The sequence below is a fragment of the Pseudopipra pipra genome, chromosome 9 (genome assembly GCF_036250125.1).
Source record: "Pseudopipra pipra isolate bDixPip1 chromosome 9, bDixPip1.hap1, whole genome shotgun sequence".
Taxonomy (NCBI): domain Eukaryota; kingdom Metazoa; phylum Chordata; class Aves; order Passeriformes; family Pipridae; genus Pseudopipra; species Pseudopipra pipra.
The window spans coordinates 17,377,738-17,396,002 of record NC_087557.1 but is presented as its reverse complement, the minus strand read 5'-3'; the positions used below and the strand labels follow the sequence as shown (position 1 = coordinate 17,396,002).

General features: G+C 43.4%; 1 protein-coding gene across 3 annotated transcripts in view; it reads left to right on the top strand.

The window, feature by feature from the left end:
- Nucleotides 1-901: 901 nt before the first annotated feature.
- LOC135418962 (serine/threonine-protein kinase TNNI3K) overlaps nucleotides 902-18,265 on the top strand; it is a 43,179-nt gene continuing 25,815 nt past the window's right edge. The window contains exons 1-7 of one of the 3 annotated variants that reach the window (XM_064664860.1): nucleotides 902-1,294; nucleotides 1,404-1,571; nucleotides 2,597-2,689; nucleotides 11,754-11,862; nucleotides 13,810-13,895; nucleotides 15,380-15,477; nucleotides 15,968-16,078. In XM_064664860.1, the coding sequence (XP_064520930.1) occupies nucleotides 1,225-1,294; nucleotides 1,404-1,571; nucleotides 2,597-2,689; nucleotides 11,754-11,862; nucleotides 13,810-13,895; nucleotides 15,380-15,477; nucleotides 15,968-16,078 (735 nt within the window). In that variant the 5' untranslated portion in view covers nucleotides 902-1,224. Of the gene's footprint in view, nucleotides 1,295-1,403; nucleotides 1,572-2,596; nucleotides 2,690-3,520; nucleotides 5,091-10,371; nucleotides 11,160-11,753; nucleotides 11,863-13,809; nucleotides 13,896-15,379; nucleotides 15,478-15,967; nucleotides 16,079-18,265 lie in introns of those variants that run through there. The other 2 variants (XM_064664861.1, XM_064664859.1) reach the window with 2 other exon arrangements.

Sequence of the window (18,265 nt, the reverse complement as noted above, 5' to 3'; positions counted from 1 at the left end):
TGTGCTTTGACTGTTAATTCCTTTATCCTCATCTCTGACATAACATCTTCACGTTCAGGTAAAGGAATTCTGCTGTAACCACTGCCTCTGTGACTATTGCACAGGATAACTGAAGTAGGCAGTGCGCAGAATAGTAATGAAGGGAGTTAAATATTTTGTTGCAGCTGTAACTAAGTGAACCACCATGTGCAAACGTTTAACATTACTGAAATATCTAGTCTGAAATTTTAGAAAATTTAAGAAATCCCTACTTAAACTCTTCAAAGCTTATTTAACATATCTCAGATGCTGTCAGCAATGAAAACTCAGTGCAAAAGAGCACAGGTGTAGTTTCAACAGAACAGATCATGGTCCTTATTGGAGTGAGTCAAGAGTGCAAGTAAGGATAAAACAGATCTTTGTGGTGTGCATTGCTCTGATTAGGGCTATTATCACCTGCATCGCAGCAAAGTCTCACACCGAGAAAGCGCAGTGAAGCTTTCAACTTTTTTTTCTTAATCTTCTCTGTCAGCAGTTTACAATCATGAAAAACTACGGATTTGTTGTAATTTTTTTTCTAACTTCATAAACTCTTTTTCTTTCCTCCACTAGCTTCTATAGTGCTTTTACAGCTACTTTTTATTGTAAGATTTGTGTATAATGAGATCTTATAAAGGCAAACCCTCCTTTCATTCCCATCTCTTTGTATTTGGTATCTGTAATCCCAGCAAATTCTGAATTCAGATGGAATCCGCAGATAAAAAACCACAATATCCAGGGCAAGGAACCGCAGCCGCAAAGACCATCAGCTGCGTGACTCCTACAAGCTGCTAACAGATAAAACACATGGTGATGCCTGCGATGAGTCCGGGTGAGGTCCGTTTACCAAATCGTAGCCCTGCTCCGCGCTCACCAGCGCGCCCCGGGTGCTCCAGGTGGGGCCGAGGAGGCACCGACCAGCGGCTGCGGGCAGGGCAGAGTTAAGCGGGCGGGTTCGTGCGCGATTAGGATTCTGCTCCTAACTAGATTAACAACCCAGGCATCCACCTCCTCCTGCTCCTCGAGAGCGCTCGGAGCGCTCCCGGGCCGCAGCGCCACAACCCCCGCCCGGAGCGCGGCAGAGCCGCCTCTCCCCGCCCGGCCGGGCGGGCCCGAGGGCTCCGCGCCGCCCCCGCCCCGCCGGCGCATCCGGGTCGCGTTGCGGCGGCAGCAGGAGCGCTGGTTCCCGGCCCGGCAGTGCCGGCGATGGGCGGGCGCAGCGCGGCGCGGCGGGAGGACACGGGCCGGCGGCTGGCGCGGTTCGCGGCGCTGCGAGGTGGGATGGGCGGGCGGGGGGCGGCGGGTCCGGCCCGCGGGGCTGCCGAGCGCTCGGGGCCGGGGCGCGGCCGTGCCCTGGCGCTGTCTGAGCGGGGCCGCTCCCGCAGGCGCGGCCGCCCGGCCCGGCGAGCTCTGGGACGTGGTGGTGCTGACGGCGGCGGACGCGGCGCAGGCGGGCGCGTTCCGGGAGCAGCTGGCGGAGAAGCTGCGCCGGGGGGAGCTGCCGAGGGGCGTCCGGTACCACGTGTGCCCCGACCCGCCGGGGCCCAGGATCGGTGCGTGCGGCTGGCCCGGGGCCGGGGCCGCGGGGGCGAGGGCTCCGAGCGCCGGCCGCGCCGCTCCTCATCTCCCCGCGGCTCCGCCTCGCGGGGGGGCGGGCAGGGCAAGGGATCGGGTCCGGGGGGAGCTCGGGGGCTCGGGCAGGGCTCGGGCAGGGCTCGGGGGGTCTGGACAGGGTTCGGTGCGGCCGTAACAGGCAGGAGGGGCCGTGGCAGGAGCCAACCTGGGGCTCCATCGTGGTGCTTGTGAATGGGCGTGTTGGTGATACTGTACAGCTCCTCAAAGTGTGTCTGATGAATACAGAATAGCACTGGCTCGTGTGTTTTAGAAAGTCATACTTAATCTGATTGCTTAAACGGTTTGATTATATTTTAATATATTACCCAGTGGGCAGCAAAACTCTAGAAGAAACTAGCATGACTGCCCGTAATGCCATCCTGTAATTCTTCATTCCTGTTCCCTTTGATGTACAAAGTAACTAATATCAGTATTATTTGCAGCGTAGAGTAATAGGCAGAGATTAATTCTCAGAAATCTGGCAGCTTTAACTTGTAAGAACGTAAAAAATATCCCAAACCATTTCCTCGTATCGCAAACCTTCCTTACTTCCTTACTGTACTTACTGTACTTACAGAAGTACTTCTGAACAGTGCCTTGAAACCACTAATGAGCTTTTGTGTGACCTGTTTCCTACAGGAGCTGGTTTTTACAGCTGGGTTATGTCCTGTTCAATTGATTAAATGTTTCAAATGTTTGGCCTGTGCAGAGGTGACTGGGAGAGAAAAACAGAATTTTCCCAAGAGCTGTCTGCTCAGGATGCTCTGCCCTGGGAGAGCACAGGCTTCCGGAGGAACTGTCCATCAGCTTCTGTGCGTGATCTTAACAACCACAATAGGGTAGAAAGACTGTCCCATCGGTGCTGATGTGGGAGGTTTTTTCAGCTGGACACCAGTACACCTCACCTGTCAGAGCAGGTGTTATTGAAGCTCTTCTTACAGATACTAAAATACTTTTTCTTTAGGAAATGGTGGATCAACTCTTCATGTTCTTCAGTACTTGGAAGATCTGTATGGTGATCAGTGGGCTTCCTTCACCGTGCTGCTAATCCATTCTGGTAAATTCAGTTTTACATTTCTCACTCTAAAACTGTACCCTTTTTTTTCCCTTCCATAAAACAATATGATGACAGAGGAGTCAGAGTTCCGAAATATAGTTCCCTCAGAAAAGTCACCCCAATGCGTGTGATCATTTGAAGTTAGGTTGGTGCTTAGGAGATGTTACTGTCACTTCATCATTTTTTCTCAGCACTCAAGTTGTTCAATCAAACAGTGAGAAGGAGGTGTATTTCAGAGTGTGATTTAAGTTCCTGCCTTGAAATACCCGTTTAAGGAATATGGCCCTCTCAGGGTGGGGGGGACCTCAGGCTCCTTATTCCTTTGGGCAGGCTGAGTACTTACCTTCTTATGCAGTTAGTCAGGACACTTCCAGAAGTGGAAGAACATCAGTTCTGTAGAGGAGAAAGAAACCAGGTGATAAGTTTCCTGACCAAACCTCTGCTTGTTTGACTCATCTGGACTAAAATTCCCATCAGAAGTGCTGGGGTCCTCCTCTTTTCCAACCAAAAAGTGAGTGTCATTTGCTTTCAACACTTCAGCAACAGGCAGCTCTGAAACAAACTAAAGATAACAAAATCAACCACAGTTTTAATATGAGCTATTTAAGGCAGGCTGGGTTTTGGACATAAGGTCAAATCTGCTTTGGGAAATGTTTGAAGAAGAATGATTGATTTCTTCACATCTGTCATTCTTTGAGGAATACTTGGTATGTGACCAAGTGGAGGGGTTTTTAATACCTATGTGTACCTGTGAAATAGCTGTATAGGTTTAGTTTTTTGCTTACTTGCATACAGTGTCTCTGTGTAACTAAAATTCTCTTTCTCTTCCAGGTGGTTACAGCCAGCGTTTGCCAAGTGCAAGTGCCCTGGGGAAGATCTTCACGGCCCTGCCATTCGGCGATCCCGTTTACCAGATGCTGGAGCTGAAGCTGGCCATGTACATCGATTTCCCCCGTCACATGAAACCAGGAATCCTCGTCACGTGTTCGGATGACATAGAGCTGTACAGCACTGAAGTGACAGAGACCATCGCGTTGGATAAACCTGGGTTTACCGCATTGGCTCACCCCTCAGATTTGGCAGTCGGGACCACTCACGGGGTGTTTGTCTTAGATCCATCCAGTTTTTCAGGAAAAGGAGGACTGGAATATGCATCTTGCCATCGTTTCCTGCACAAGCCTGACATGAGGATGATGCGGCAGAGTGGTGCAGTGTGCGTGAGGGAGCATTGCTCCTCTGGGAACCACGGTGACTCAGGAATGGCCTCGGAGTGTGTGTACACAGACAGCATATTCTACATGGATCACCTCACTGCAAAGCAGCTACTGATGTTCTATAAGCAGATGGGCACACTTTGCTATGAAATAGATGCATATGGTGACTTCCTCCAGGCCCTGGGACCTGGAGCCACTCCAGATTATACCAAAAACATGAGTAATGTCACCAAGGAGGACTTGGGGTTGGTGGAAGTGCGGCAGCAGTTATACTCCCTCCTGCGAGGAACTGCCCTCAATGTCATAGTCCTCAACAACTCCCAGTTCTACCACATTGGAACTACTCAGGAGTATTTGTTTCATTTTACTGCTGAGAGCAAACTGAGATTTGAGCTTGACTTGCTGCCTGTGGCTTTTAGCATCTTTCCTGACACAGCCAAGACCTCAGATCAATCAAGTGTCATCCAGAGCATCCTTGAGCCCAGATGTGTGATAGGGCCTGGGTCTGTCATTGAATACTCCAGAATTGGGCCTGAGGTCTCGGTAGGGAAGAGCAGCATTGTTAGTGGGTCCTACATAAGTTTCAGTGTAGACATACCCTCACACTGCTTCCTGAGTTCAGTAACTGTGAAAATTAATGATCAAGTTGAGTATGTCACCATGGTGTTTGGTGTAGGAGACGACTTGAAGAAGACTGTGAAATTGCTGTCAGATATATGCTCGCTCCAGTTTTTTGGAGCCAGCTTAGCAAAATGCCTGGACCTCTGGAGCGTAGAGGCTTCGGACCAGCTCTTCTCCAGTGGGAACACGCGTTTGGGGCTGTGGACTGCGAGGATTTTCCCTGTTTGTTCTACTCTAAGTGAATCTGTTAGGATGTCGCTGAAGATGTTGAATTCTGTGCAGCACACGTCACCTTTCAAACTGAGTGGCTTTCGGCTCTTGTCTATTGAAGAAATGCTCGCCTACAAAGATGTAGAAGGCATGCTGAAGTTTAGGAAGCAAATTTATGATGAAATCTGTCTACAAAGACAAAAAGAGAAGTCTGATTGTAGAATGAACTGTACTTGAACAAATCTGTTTTCATTTGTGGGTGATTGATTACTTCACAGCTTATAAGAATCCTGAGGAAAAAGTACACAGATCTTTTCTCTGATCTCATTGAAGTAATAATAAAGAAATTACATTAACAGTGTTGTTGTAGCATAACATTAATAATGAAGCAAATGCAGATAAACTGTTCTTTTGATGAAAGTAGTGAAATATTTCAGATCTGAAAGCACTAATTGGTGACTTTCATGAAGTACATGTTATACATCTTGTAGTTTTTGTCAGTAAGAATTTGATACAGAACAAATTAATTAGAAATTTGACTGAAAGCTGCTTTAAAAGCTTTTAAAGGGTAGAATATTAGCTCCAGCAAAATGGAATAATACAACAATAACTTATGTTTCTCTCTTTTCATGCTGCCTTTTTGCAATACAGTTTCAATTAGGTAGAGGTAAAAATTAGTAAAATTCTTTTAATTCAAGACATCTCGTCTTAAGTACTAATATTTTTTTCTCTTTTATTTTGTAATTTTTTTTATCTTTTCCTGTTTTTCATCAGAGGAGAAAGATTGGCATGAGAGATCATTCTCTCTCTACTGACTCATATTACTGGGTCAGCACCTGTCATCAAGACATACTGATTTATTTTTTTTACTGGTAGTTGTTTGGACGCTGGCATTGGGGTTGGACAGCTGCCAGCTTTTTGTTACCACAGATTGACTGATGTGTGCCACATGAAAACCTGTGTTTTATATTTCTCTAGACTGAACTGTGAGAGGCCTTGGAGTGAGGGTTGACCCTCCTGCAGGGCGGTGGAGCCAACATGGGACAGGTTCACATTTGTGAGCATTGTGTCCTCAGAGAAACAAAGTGTCTGTTCCCTCTTCCCCTTCTCCACTCTCTGCTAATAAAGATAATAATAAAGTCCTTTTGTTTCTAGTTTAGGTGCCCAAGATCCAGCTCCAAACAGATAAATCTGCTATTTTTAAAAATATGCTGTGCAGTGTAAGTGTGATTTGACTGCAAACACGATGCATCTCCTGCATTTATCTGTGGGTTTTCATATTTTATTTAATGTTTCATGACGTCAGTGTTTATGTCCCTGCTGACTGAATTCCCAAATGGCACCTTTTTTATGCCGTCTACAAGGCAGCAGTGTTAACATCTCCTGAGCATTACCCACCCTGCTTTAACCTGCACCAGGTTTCTACCACGTTGATAAAGAAACCTCCCAAGAGACACAGTATTTTTCCTGAGGATTTCTTCTGGGCAAGAAGCTAGATGGGCAAAGGAGCTAGATGTAGAGGTTGGGAACTGCTGGGGTTGACTTCAAAGAAATAAGGAGAACTTTTGAGCAAACAGAGGTTCTAAAAGTCATTATGAAATACGGAAACAATGGAAACAGCAGTAGGCTTGGGAACACTCGGGTCTAAGATAAATGCATAAAGTCACAAAGTAAAAATAGTCATAGAGCATGGAATTGTGGTTTGCATGTCATCTGTTTGCATGATCTATTCATCTGTTGTTACACAAAACATTTTAGGAGAAACAAATGTTTGACACAGACATTGCACCTTGAGTTGGAGAACAAACTTTGCTCTGCACAGGCTTCCCTGAGGGTTGTGCTGTGCTGCCAGGAGAGCTCTCTGGGTTTTTAGTAACAGCAAAATGCATCCTTTTAACGCTATTATCCACTTTAACTGTTACAGCTGCATTTGTTCTGAATTCCCTAAGCACCGTGCATTGATTTCATTAGCGAAAGCAATCTGGATATAAATAGGAAATGGATTTGCTTCTGGCACATAAGCATTGGGAAAAGCGAATGAGGAAAAGCACAGTGACTGAACAGCTTTTGGAAAAGGTTGAGTTAGGCTGGGCCAGCAGCAGCTGCTGTGGTTTAGGGAGCAGTGTGCATTCCAAGATAAAAAAAAGCACAGGAATCTTATCCTGGTGGTAGCTGTCGACTAGCACAGCTGGCCCTGGGGCCAGTGGGTGTCCCAGGCTCTGCCAGCCCACTGAGGGCACAGGGGAGAGGCACCGCTCGGATTGTTTCAGGTCTCCTCTCCTGGTGAGCTGAGCTTTTTGTGCAAAGCTGTGAAGCAAGCGATGTCCAGCCCCAAGAACAGCTCAGAGCAGGGTATCGGGAATCACCTACTGGGAAATGAAACATTCAGATCTCAAGGCAAAGGTTTTAAAAATTTACCAGGTAAGAAATGTTGCACTGATTTAAGTCTTTATGCCACCTCATGCTTTCCTCTTACACTGAATATTTTGCCTGAAATTTAGAAGGTGCATTTTGATCAATATTAGACCTGGATAATGTCAGCAGGCTTAATGGATTTACTCCACAGGTATTGAAATATCTGGATTTGTACCATTTTTCATATTTAAACTGCAATTAAGTGTAACATAAAATATGAAAATCATTACAAATTATATTTTATTTATACAGAGCTATATTAATTATTTTTCCATGTGTTTTTGTCTCACACAGGGCTCTGTCTGTGCATATTCACACATTCTTGGACTCCACACTTGACAATAAACACTTTTACATATATCAGCTTCCAGTAATTTCTACTGAGCCACAGGTAGCGTATATTTGCCCATTACATTTCTAATGCATCTGTCATCCTTGGTGGTCTTTCTTATTCTCAATAAAATGATCATTGTGGAGTTGGAGATTAGAAAATTTATGGAACTATTTGGAGGAAATGCTATGGAGAGCAGCTGGTTCTGTTGAGTTTCCTGTATCAGCCTCATACCAAAATCCAAGAGCCTGAATGAATCCCCTGCTTAATGGAACTCTTTCCTGTATGTCCCCATTCCTGGAGGGATTTAAAAGCCATTTGGATGTGACACTTGGGGACATGGGTTAGTGATGGCCTTGGTAGTGCTGGGGGAATGGTTGGACTCGATGGTCTCAGAGGGCTTTCCCAGCCCAAATGATTCTGTGATCCTGCAATTCTTTGTAGCTCTCTATGAAGTGCGTACGTTTTTAAATATAACAAATTGCAGTACTTACAGCAAGGACTGTGTTATACTATGATCAAACTCTTATTAAAATCAAAAAGCTTGCAGACCAGACCCTTCCTGACAATAATAATCTGTGTTTGATGTTCTAAATCCATGTATGTATTTTATCCATATTGTATTTACAACTCCAGGTAATGTTTGTATTCCACACTCTGCTGTTAATGTAGATGACAACAATTTTCTCATGCGACCGACTGGGATAAACATGTCCCAAGGAAATTGAGAGACTTGTGCAAGGCTACCCAGTAAACCTTGACAGCAAGATCACAGTAATTTTTGGTTGCTGTTTTCCACTACTGGGTTCTGGAAACAAGACCATCACGGCATCCTGGCCCATGATTTTCCTCCAGTCTGAGTAATGAAGGATGCAGCGCTGACAGTGCTAGGTAGGCAGGACCTTCTGAGGACAGGATTCATCTACTGAAACCTGGAGCTTGATTTTGATTAAGCCTCACTGAGTTTCCCAGATGGATACAGTGTTGTTATGTCCTCTAGATCATTGCCTGGCTCCATCTATCCCGAAATTCAACTCAGCCTTCCACAGTCTCAAACAAAGCAAGATGAGTTGTTAATGATTTTATTCATGTCAGCTTGCTTTATTTAATTAGATTTTCTGTGTAGTGCAATAATAGGGCTCATAATGAACAATGTTGCAGTAATTTCCCTGAATGCTTTGAGCACGCGCCGTGGTGAGCAGAGGTTTGGCCCTACTGTCTGAAATCTGAAGGGTTATTTCAGTGACCTTTGGGGCAGGAAACTGAAATCTGAGAAACTGGGCACTTAAAAAAGAGCATAAGGGAAGGCAGCTGAAATAAAAATGAACAGCTGAGAGGAATCTGTGCCAGAAGGATTTGGGGAGCTGACGAAAGGAAGTAAGCTCCAAGGATCAGCTGGATCTGCAGACAATGTTCATGCCTTGTCAGGGTGTTTGTGCTGGAGTTCAGTGGTTCCAGCCTCTTCTCGTTCCTATATCTCGAATGCAAGAGCTTCATTTTCTGCTCTCTGCACATGTGGAACATGAGTCCCCGTGCAAAGGCCTCTGTGGTGTTGTGAGAGCAAAAATAGCAGAGCTGTTATGCTGTACACTCTGTTCATCTGCTGCCATGGAGGAGCCACTGCAAACACCTGCTCCCTTACAAGGGCTACAGTGTTCCTTCATAATGGAAATATGAATTATAAATATGTATTTTCTTTTAGTGCCCTTTTCATTTCCTGTGATGTATCTGAATGTCACCAGTATGGCATTGAAATTTATAGAAGCAATGTAGAGCCTCTCCAAGTAAAGGATAGATATGGAAATGTTCTAATTGTGGATATGTTCTAACTGATTTGAAATAAAGATCATTTCAAAAGACTTGTTCTGTAAAGCCTCCCTGGGAAGGACATTTAAAACCAGAAACAGGAAAAGAATTATGTACACATTTCTGCTGTAAGATTGGCCATGATAGCTACACATTCCAAACATGAAACTGCAATAAAACTTATAAAAATTAATCAAAGAAATTTGTACAGCTCAGTATTCTGTAAACATCACATCTGAAGAATTTACTTGCTTACAAACATTGCTCATGATGTTTTAGTGCTTCTTGTGGAGATGTTCATTCAAACTGCCCTCACAAACAGCACAGTTTCTCAATCTTCTCTGTTTGCAAACAGGCTCTGCAATTACTATTCTTTTTTATTCTGCCCACCCCCCCCAGTTTCAATTATTCTGCAGCTGCTTCACACAGCCGAGGATGTGAATGCTCCAGGAATTCACCTGCTGCCAGTGTGAGCAAAGCTGCTGTGTTGGCAGGGCCAGCTGACGGGATCAGCCCTTCCCAGGGTCCTTCCCCAAGCGTCCCCACGAATGAATCTTCACCCACACAAAGGTCTGCAAAGAGTGAGTAAAAATATGATATGGAAACTGATGACTGTTTTTTGGTATATTTTCATGAATGAAATGGTATAAGAATACCAGTGCTATGCAAGGTATTTACTTCTTGTAAAAAAAAAAATCATTTCATCTGTCTCTTCATGGAAACTTCACACTTTATAAAGTTGTTGTGTTAAATTGCGTTTTCTGTGCAGAATGAATAGGGCATTTCTGGGGCTCTGGGGTCTGTCCTGTTCCTGTCACAGCTGGCTTGGTCTGGATGGGAGGAAAGTCCTTCAGTAGAGGGGTCCCAGGGAAGAGGGGATCCCATGGCAGAGGGGACACCGTGGGAAAGGGGACACCCTGACAGCCTGGGAACATATCCCCAGCTCTCCCAGTTGTTTGGCAACTGTATGTGGGGATCAGTTGCCAGGCTGGTGCCTTTCTGCAAATATTTGGTCAATGTCACAGAGCACATTGTCACAGCAGTTCAGACTCTTCTGAAATAGATCTTTGGATTCATGTGCAAATTTGTGTGAGTAAAGGGATGAGCTCGTAGTGCCAGGAGCTGTTGAGGTTGTTACAGTGGGATGCAGCGCACAGGAGGTTTTATAGATGTGTGTTCTGTTAACGTACCTGCATGCCTGAAATCATTCAGAGAAAACTGAAAACTCACACACAGAACAGCTGCCAAAGTCAATCAAAACACTTTAAATGTATATATATAAATATATATTAAAATATATAAATATAGGTGTGTATATTTACATTTCACTTTTCTTATATGTTGCATTCCTAAAGACCATACCCAGATACTCCAATGCCACCCCTTGTGTCAGGATACATTGTGAGCTGAGATCATCCCTGGCCTCTCTGAGCTGGGGACCCCCAGCACCCCTTGAATATCCTCACAGCACACCTGGGATTAGCTGCTTAAATTCCCTCTTCTCCACAAAATGAGTTACAAGCTACCAAATTACCACTTCCCACCAGTTTTAACTGTTAATTTCATCCATTCAACAAATGAAGGCAGGTGTTTGTGTGGGAATAGACAAGAGATTTTTAAGCAAGCTGAGTAGGTGTTTCTATTATTTTAGCCCAGTGGACAGCATGGGCTGTATCGCTCTGTGCCATTGTTGCATGACATTCCTCTTGGCACAGGGTTTATTTTTAGCCAGAGACTATCACAAGTATTTTTCAGCAGGACTGTCACTGCTCCTGAACAAGGAATCATATTACTGCAAGAACTTTGCTGAAACAAAGAAGATATATTGGACAAATGGGAAATTATAAATCTAGACCAACCCAGACTTGCACGGGTAACTAATGTCACTTTTTTACAGGCAGTGTGCCACCCATCCCTCGGCAAGGAGCAAATAGTATTTCAGGAGATAACTCATTGCTGCTTTACTCTTGAGTTCAAGGCTCAGGTATTGTTCTTGACTTAACTCAGATACAGACTATGAAAGAAGGAAAAAAGCTACTAAACTAAATTTCTTTGAGGAATTATATAAGATCATATTAACTTAGATTATTATGTTGATTTAACTCATGCTTCATTAAGAAAACTTTTACATTTCCAATCATTTTCTGCTGTGTGTCTATTTAGGAAATAAAAGCTAACAAATGCAACCTGAGCTTTAAGTTTTCTCTTAAATATTATTTAATATTAAAATATTTCTTGTAAGAATTCGTACATATGAGCTGTCTCTGAAATCTGTGTGTATGTGTCTGCATTGGCTCAGCAGGAACAGTTTAATAGCTGTAATATTTTAAATTTAATAGAAATATATATGAAACTGTGCAACTGGATGCTTAAAAATCAAGTGGTTTGGTTACTGGAACGTTATGATATGAGTTTCTGGGTTTTGTGTGTTTTGAAGTGTTTTGTCAATCCGGAGTTTTTGTTGTAGATGAATGGAAGAAGAAAGTCAGTGAATCCTATGTCACAGTCACAGAGAGGTTGGAGGACGACCTGCAAATCAAAGAAAAGGAGTTGGCAGAGTTGAAGCATGTTTTTAGGTAAAATATTCTGTGAACCTGTTTATTAATTTCTTTCAAATAAGTGTTTGCTATCAAACAGTATTTTCGGTTTCAGGTGTTTTTAATGGACGGAGTTTCTCATGTATGGAATGCATGCTCCTTATTTCTATTTTTGGGAATACATCATCACAATGCTGGGCAGAGCCCCACAGCAGAGTACCAAAATTAGTGGCTACTGACTGTTAATGCCAGTGTTTTACAATAAACACCTATATGCTTTTGAAATTAGTTAGCTTTAGTGGGATGTCTGACTTTGCTGTGCACTTTTCAGTTTTGCTAATGTGTTTCTGCAGCCAGGAATATTGCTGAAGTTTCACTCTGTAAACAAATACAAAACCAGTGGATTCAAATTCAGAATTGGAATGGTTTTCTCAGGATAGACGTGCTCACAACCAGGTTCACCCAACCAAGTAACACACTGGTGTGTTCGTTATCTGCAAAGCTCCAGTGCAACAAACATCCAGCTCACAGACTGGGAATAAGTTGAGAAAATGATCAGACAAATCATTTCAGACCTCAAAACCACTTGAGAAAACAGGGGATTCTAATCAGAAATAAATCATAAGCTCAGAAAACCAACCTAGCAATATAAATTATTCCTTGTGCTCAGTTTCAGCTGCCACAGCTATCACAGTCTGAACCACTGGGCTTTCTCTGCAGTGTGCTGACCCCTTTGGCTATGCTCTAGTTAAATAGTTGCCTCAGTTTACCCCTGTTTAGCAGTAAAAGTGATCATTTTAACAAACTGGAATCAGAGTACTCTTTATTTTAGATAAGCAAAACAAGGGAGTATATGGTGGAAATGCTAAATACTGAATTAGGCATAAGAATAAATTAAAAACTCCTTTCAAGGTTAGGAGAGCTCTGGTAGCTCAGCTCAGTCGGGCCCAGGTAAGTCTCAATGTCAGCCAAACTCTTCTCCTTAGCTACAGAGCCCTGCTCCTCTCACCAAAGGAGTGAGAATTAATGATCCTGATGACATTGTAGTGGAAAGTCAGGTTTGAGGAATCAGTCAGTGATTTCATTTCCAAAAGCTGCCTTCACCCATGGGGAATGAGTTCACTCCAGTCTTCTGAATATCTAAAATCCAAATATGGCCTCTTGTCTATAGGAAAAACTCTTCTACAGCAGCAGTGGTTGATTTTGGAAAACTTCTCGTTAATCCTTATATTTAAAAAATTCAGGACTGAGAAACTGGATGGTAGTTGGGCGATGAGTCAAGGAAGGTCATTTCCCTGATAGAAATGAAACAAGTAGCTGGTAAAGTCCCTGCTCTGAAGGCAAACCTTACAGAAGTGACAAACCCTGGCTGAAGAACAAGTTGTCAGCTTCCCATTTGTACTCAGGGGACGCATGTACAGGTCAGAGGGAATTGTCCAGTGCCGCAGAAATAAAACAACAGTTCAAATAGTGGAGAGTCAACACATCAGTAGCATGGCGCTGGCACTTGTTGGGTAAAAGGTGTCCCTACTCTGTGCCTGTGTCTCACAGCTGTTCGTGCAACGGTTCACTAAGGCCACCCTAATAATAAACTATCAGAATTTCTTTTCCTTAAAACACAATGAAGCAATGAAGTCTAAAGGAAGGATTTAGGAGGAGACCTGGATAAAGCTGGGCCCTCATCACAGTCATTCGAGCTAGTTCTTATTTTCAATACAGGCCTTTTAATTGCAGCTTTGAATATATAAAACTTTCCTTGCCATATTTTCCCACAAAAACATGAAAATGTTGCCAGTTTATAGGAACTCTAATGATTAAAATTGAATATCATTAAGAAAACAAACTGAAACAACTGTGAACTGGGCATAAATTCAGGCTTGTGTCTCAAAAAAATTATTTTGAGATTTATCTTTTAAATGTTTCTTAAATGCAAGAAGCTGTGGTGAAGGATGAGAGCAGTAATCATCTGTAAAATCCCTTTTTCAGCTCTGATGAAGCCTTCTGCAAAGTCAATTTAAATTACCGCACTGAGAACGGGCTCTCGCTGCTCCACCTGTGCTGTGGATGTGGGGGTAGGTATCTGAAACAGGATGCTTAAATAGTTTATTTGGATGATTACTGATTTTTTTATGGCTGATAGCTGTCAGGAGGACTGTATTTTATGAGAATTTCTCAGCTGGAGGAGAATCTCTCGGCATCACTCTGAGCTGCATTGCCAGGGGGTTGAATTGAGTTACACTGAGCCCTGTTACAGCTGATTCTTCAGTCTAAGGAAAGTTCTGGTTGATGATGCAGCATGTTTTACTACAGGTGTTCACCTCAGTCAAAACTGCTTCTAAATGCATTTGTTAATCCACACCCATCACAGAGCATGGCTCCACCTTTCTGGGTTCTGTGCATGGCACAAACTCCAGGACAGTGACCTTGTTGTAGCAACACTATGTCATACTTACACCACCAGTTTTTCTAGTGTAATGAAAATACCTGTATTTTATTTCACAAAGATTAAAAGAATAACTCAAATGCTTTAGTGACAAATATCAGCTTATAGGGCTTTGGCAGATAGAAGATCAGAGTACATAAGAAAAGAAGGCAAGATTTCTTCTGGGATGTTCATAAAAACACACTAATGGTGGGATTTTCCACTTGGATCCACACAGCTGCTCTGTTATCCACAGCGAGTCATTAGTTCATGCACATACTTTACTCCTGTTATACCATTTTTAGCAGAAATTGTCTGAGAGAGGCAAAGAGAATTTAACCCTGAGGTTTCAGCGCTGCAAAGTACTGACTAACGACATGTATAAGTGATTTGCTCAGTCTTAGTTAGATTTTACCATGAGGATAAACCTGATTTTGAACCGCTGAAAACTGAGTGGATCTTTACTCATCATTTCAGAGTACAAGATCCTGTCCAAGGATCACATCAGTTGGTGGGGTTGCTGAGAGGAAGTTTAGGAAAACACACACTATTAATTAGTTGTATGAGCACTTGGAGGAGGGCGAGGAACTACTAGATCCAACATTGTCTTTGGTTACTGTTTCAAGGATTCAGAAGGCAGATGCATTTATTGAAATGATCACTGTGCATCCAAAAGGTCAGAGCAAAGCTACTTGCCATGTTGACCCGAAATGACTTGTCCCTGTAAGGATGGTGTGTAGGGACAGCAGTGCTCCGATTCTGAGAGGGCAAAGTTGCTCAGTGTCTGAGGAACTAGAGATTCTGGAAGCACCTCCTGGTCCATGGAGCTTTTTGAAGCATGGTCTAGACATTAGAGGAGGAGCTGTTTCTCTAGAAGTTCAACTACCCTTACCAAATCCTTGTTAAAGTGTGAACAAGCAGCCACTACATGACCAGACCCACAGCTGTCCTGGACAACAGGGAAATGTTTCCATCAACCTCATTTCAAGGATTCACAGGATATATTTTATGTCTTGCCTCAGGTCAAAAGTCACACTACTCGATTCTCTGCTTTCAAACTCACACAGGAGCTTCTTACCTCATCTGCGCTTTCTTTCCTGTAACTGGCTTTGTTTTCCACTTTTCTCTCTAAAGGCAACAAATCGCATATCAGAACTCTGATGCTGAAAGGGCTGCGCCCATCCAGGCTGACAAGAAATGGATTTACAGCTCTGCACTTGGCAGCTTATAAGGTTAATTATTTTGAGTGAAATTGATGACAGGAAATCAGAACTGAGCAGCTGATTTGTCTGAACTGTCTGAGCTCAGTAGTTGTTACTTCTGGTGAAAATATAAATTTCACATTTATGGTGCATAGGGAAATGCCCTATAAAGAGCCCGTGCACAGGAATTAGCATGTGCTTTTGCAATGTCATCCATGGGGTGGGAAACTGCTTTGGAATTACTGATTCAATCATGCAATGCAACTCGGGATAGAGGAGTTGTCCAGTGCCACCATAAAATCAGGATCAAGGCATTTTTAAGATACAGGTTTTAGTATAGCAGGAGGGACGTCTGGTGGTGGGACAAACCTTCTCCCCCTCTCCATGCTCCCCGAGCCCCTGGCCCCCTGGCCATCACGGCCAGCAGTGTCACAGCCAGGGAAGCCGAGGTTGGTCCTGCTCAATTCAGCTGTGAGAGCTGTGTCCCAGAAATGATGTGGGTTAAATCTGTGGCGTTTAGGACAACGTGGAGCTGCTCACAGCACTGCTGCATGGCGGGGCTGACATCCAGCAGGTCGGGTATGGAGCGCTCACGGCCCTGCACGTTGCCACCATCGCCGGCCACCACAAGGTACGTCTCTCTTTGCTGTACAGGACTTATACAGGTGAGTGCTAATATTAGCAGGTCATTCTGTTTTACACTGATGCCTTTCAAAACAAAACTCAGAGCTGTTTAAGTACAGATGGATTTTATTTAACTTTTTCTGCATTTTGGGAAAACCACATCTGTGTATATATTTTTGCATTGAACAAACACGTACAAAGAACACAGATCTGTTTGTACATCTCTTGCCTTTTGATAAATGTCTTTAAAGTCTTGGGAATAGATAGTGCTGTTTTCTAAATATCAGAAGTGTTAACCAAGAGATACGTGATGAAACACTCACTCATACATGTCAGGGTTTCTGAACCTGGATATGGAGAGAGTCTTCCAAATACTGTCTCTTTCTGATTGTGAAGGAATCAGAGTAAAAGAGTTTTACTCCCTCTTCCAGGTGTCACAGGCTCTGCTTCACAGCTCTGTGATTGTCACTTCAGAAAGGGGTGAGGTTCTTGTTTTAGATCTATTTTATACTTTGGATTAGTGCAGAGAAAGCTGTTCCCAGGGTGAGTATGGTGTGAATCTTAGACATCCATAGTGATAAGTCTTCTATGGGTTGGAGACTTCTCACTATGAGGAGCAGAGAAAGGAAGAGAGAATGAGGTTCCCCAGGTGCCCGTAATCAGGCCCTTCCCTTTCTAGACATGCTGTCAGTCATGTATCAGTTCTCTTATCATTTACCACCTCAGTTCAGGCATTTCACACACCATCTCATTTCTGTCACTCTAGCAGCAGCTCCCTCAGTATAATTTATTCATTTTTAAAAATAAATACTGAGAATTTATTTTTAAGTACTGGAACTGAGGATACTGGTAAATTTGGCTTAACCTTGCAGCCTTCAAAGCAGTTCCAAAATTATTTAAATCCAGTAGGTCTTTTTGCGCTTCCCAGCTCACAGGGGTGAGCAGAGTCACCGTCAGTGATGGTCCTGATTACCCGGGAGTCTGTGTGTCTGAGGAAGGTCAAGCTGAAGGAAGGCCAGGACAATTTATGAGTGGTCATGGTGAGGAACTCCATTAAAAAGCCAGTAACTTTTGGTGCTCCAGTCAGCAGCTCCATCATGGATCGAACAAATCAATCTGTAGCATCAGTTCCAGCTGGTGATGAGGGAATGTGCTGGCAGGGCAGGGTTACCACTCATGTTGGGAAGGTCAGCTCCCCAGGCACAGGGAGGAGGCTGATGGCATGTCGACCCAGCAGTGAGGCTGGGGAGAGAGTGGAACAGTGGGGTTGTGCTGTAGCATCACACCCCCAAGCCCATGGACATCCCGCCATTCCCTTCCAGTGCACACACAGCTCTTATTGGCCTAACGCACATCCTTCCTTCTGTGTCCCCTTACTAAAACACAGGTAAGGAACCTCCATAGCCACCACATCAGAGGCTGGACTTGATGATCTTGGAGGTCTTTTCCAACCTTAACGATTCTTTGATTCTAATAGTTCTGTGTGGAATGGTGGTGGAGCTGTTAATTCTGGGATGGTCTTGTTCACGGGTATTTACTGTCTCCTCTGTGGGCAGTACAAAGTGCTCTTCTCTGATCCAGGGTTTCAAGTAATTTTTAAAATGTTTGGGCTTTTTCCTGCAAATGCCAAAGGCAGGTCTGCTATTGATCCCATGTCCTGAGTTTCTGCTGAGGTTATGGAGAAATAAGGGTGCTCAGAACCTCACAAGGATAAGCTCATTAATTTCATAAGAAATAAAGTATGAGTGGTTTTGAAATGTCCCTTATTTCTTCCTTGGGAATGATCAGATCTGTATCAGAAGCATCTCCATGAATGAAGTGGGACTCTGTATAACTCATTTGGTTCATCTGCTGCTCTGAGGACTGAGGATTTATGGTCCAAGTGCAAGCTCTTGCTTTCCTTCTTTATATAGCTGTGAAATTTCCACTCAGCTTAGAAGCTCCTCTGCTAGATTAAGTAGCTTGTTTTGTTCACAATTTCATTAATATTCATGGAAATATGAAATAATTATTTCAACCCCCCCAATAACTAGAATAAATTTAAGAAAAAGGAAATCAATTTTTGATTGTCTTCTTAATTTAAATAAGGTAAATCATTATTTATACCATTAAATAAATAGCAGAGCTATATGCCTCAATCTATGCAACATAGATTTTTACTACAGGAGACAACTGACTTATATTTAGGACAAAG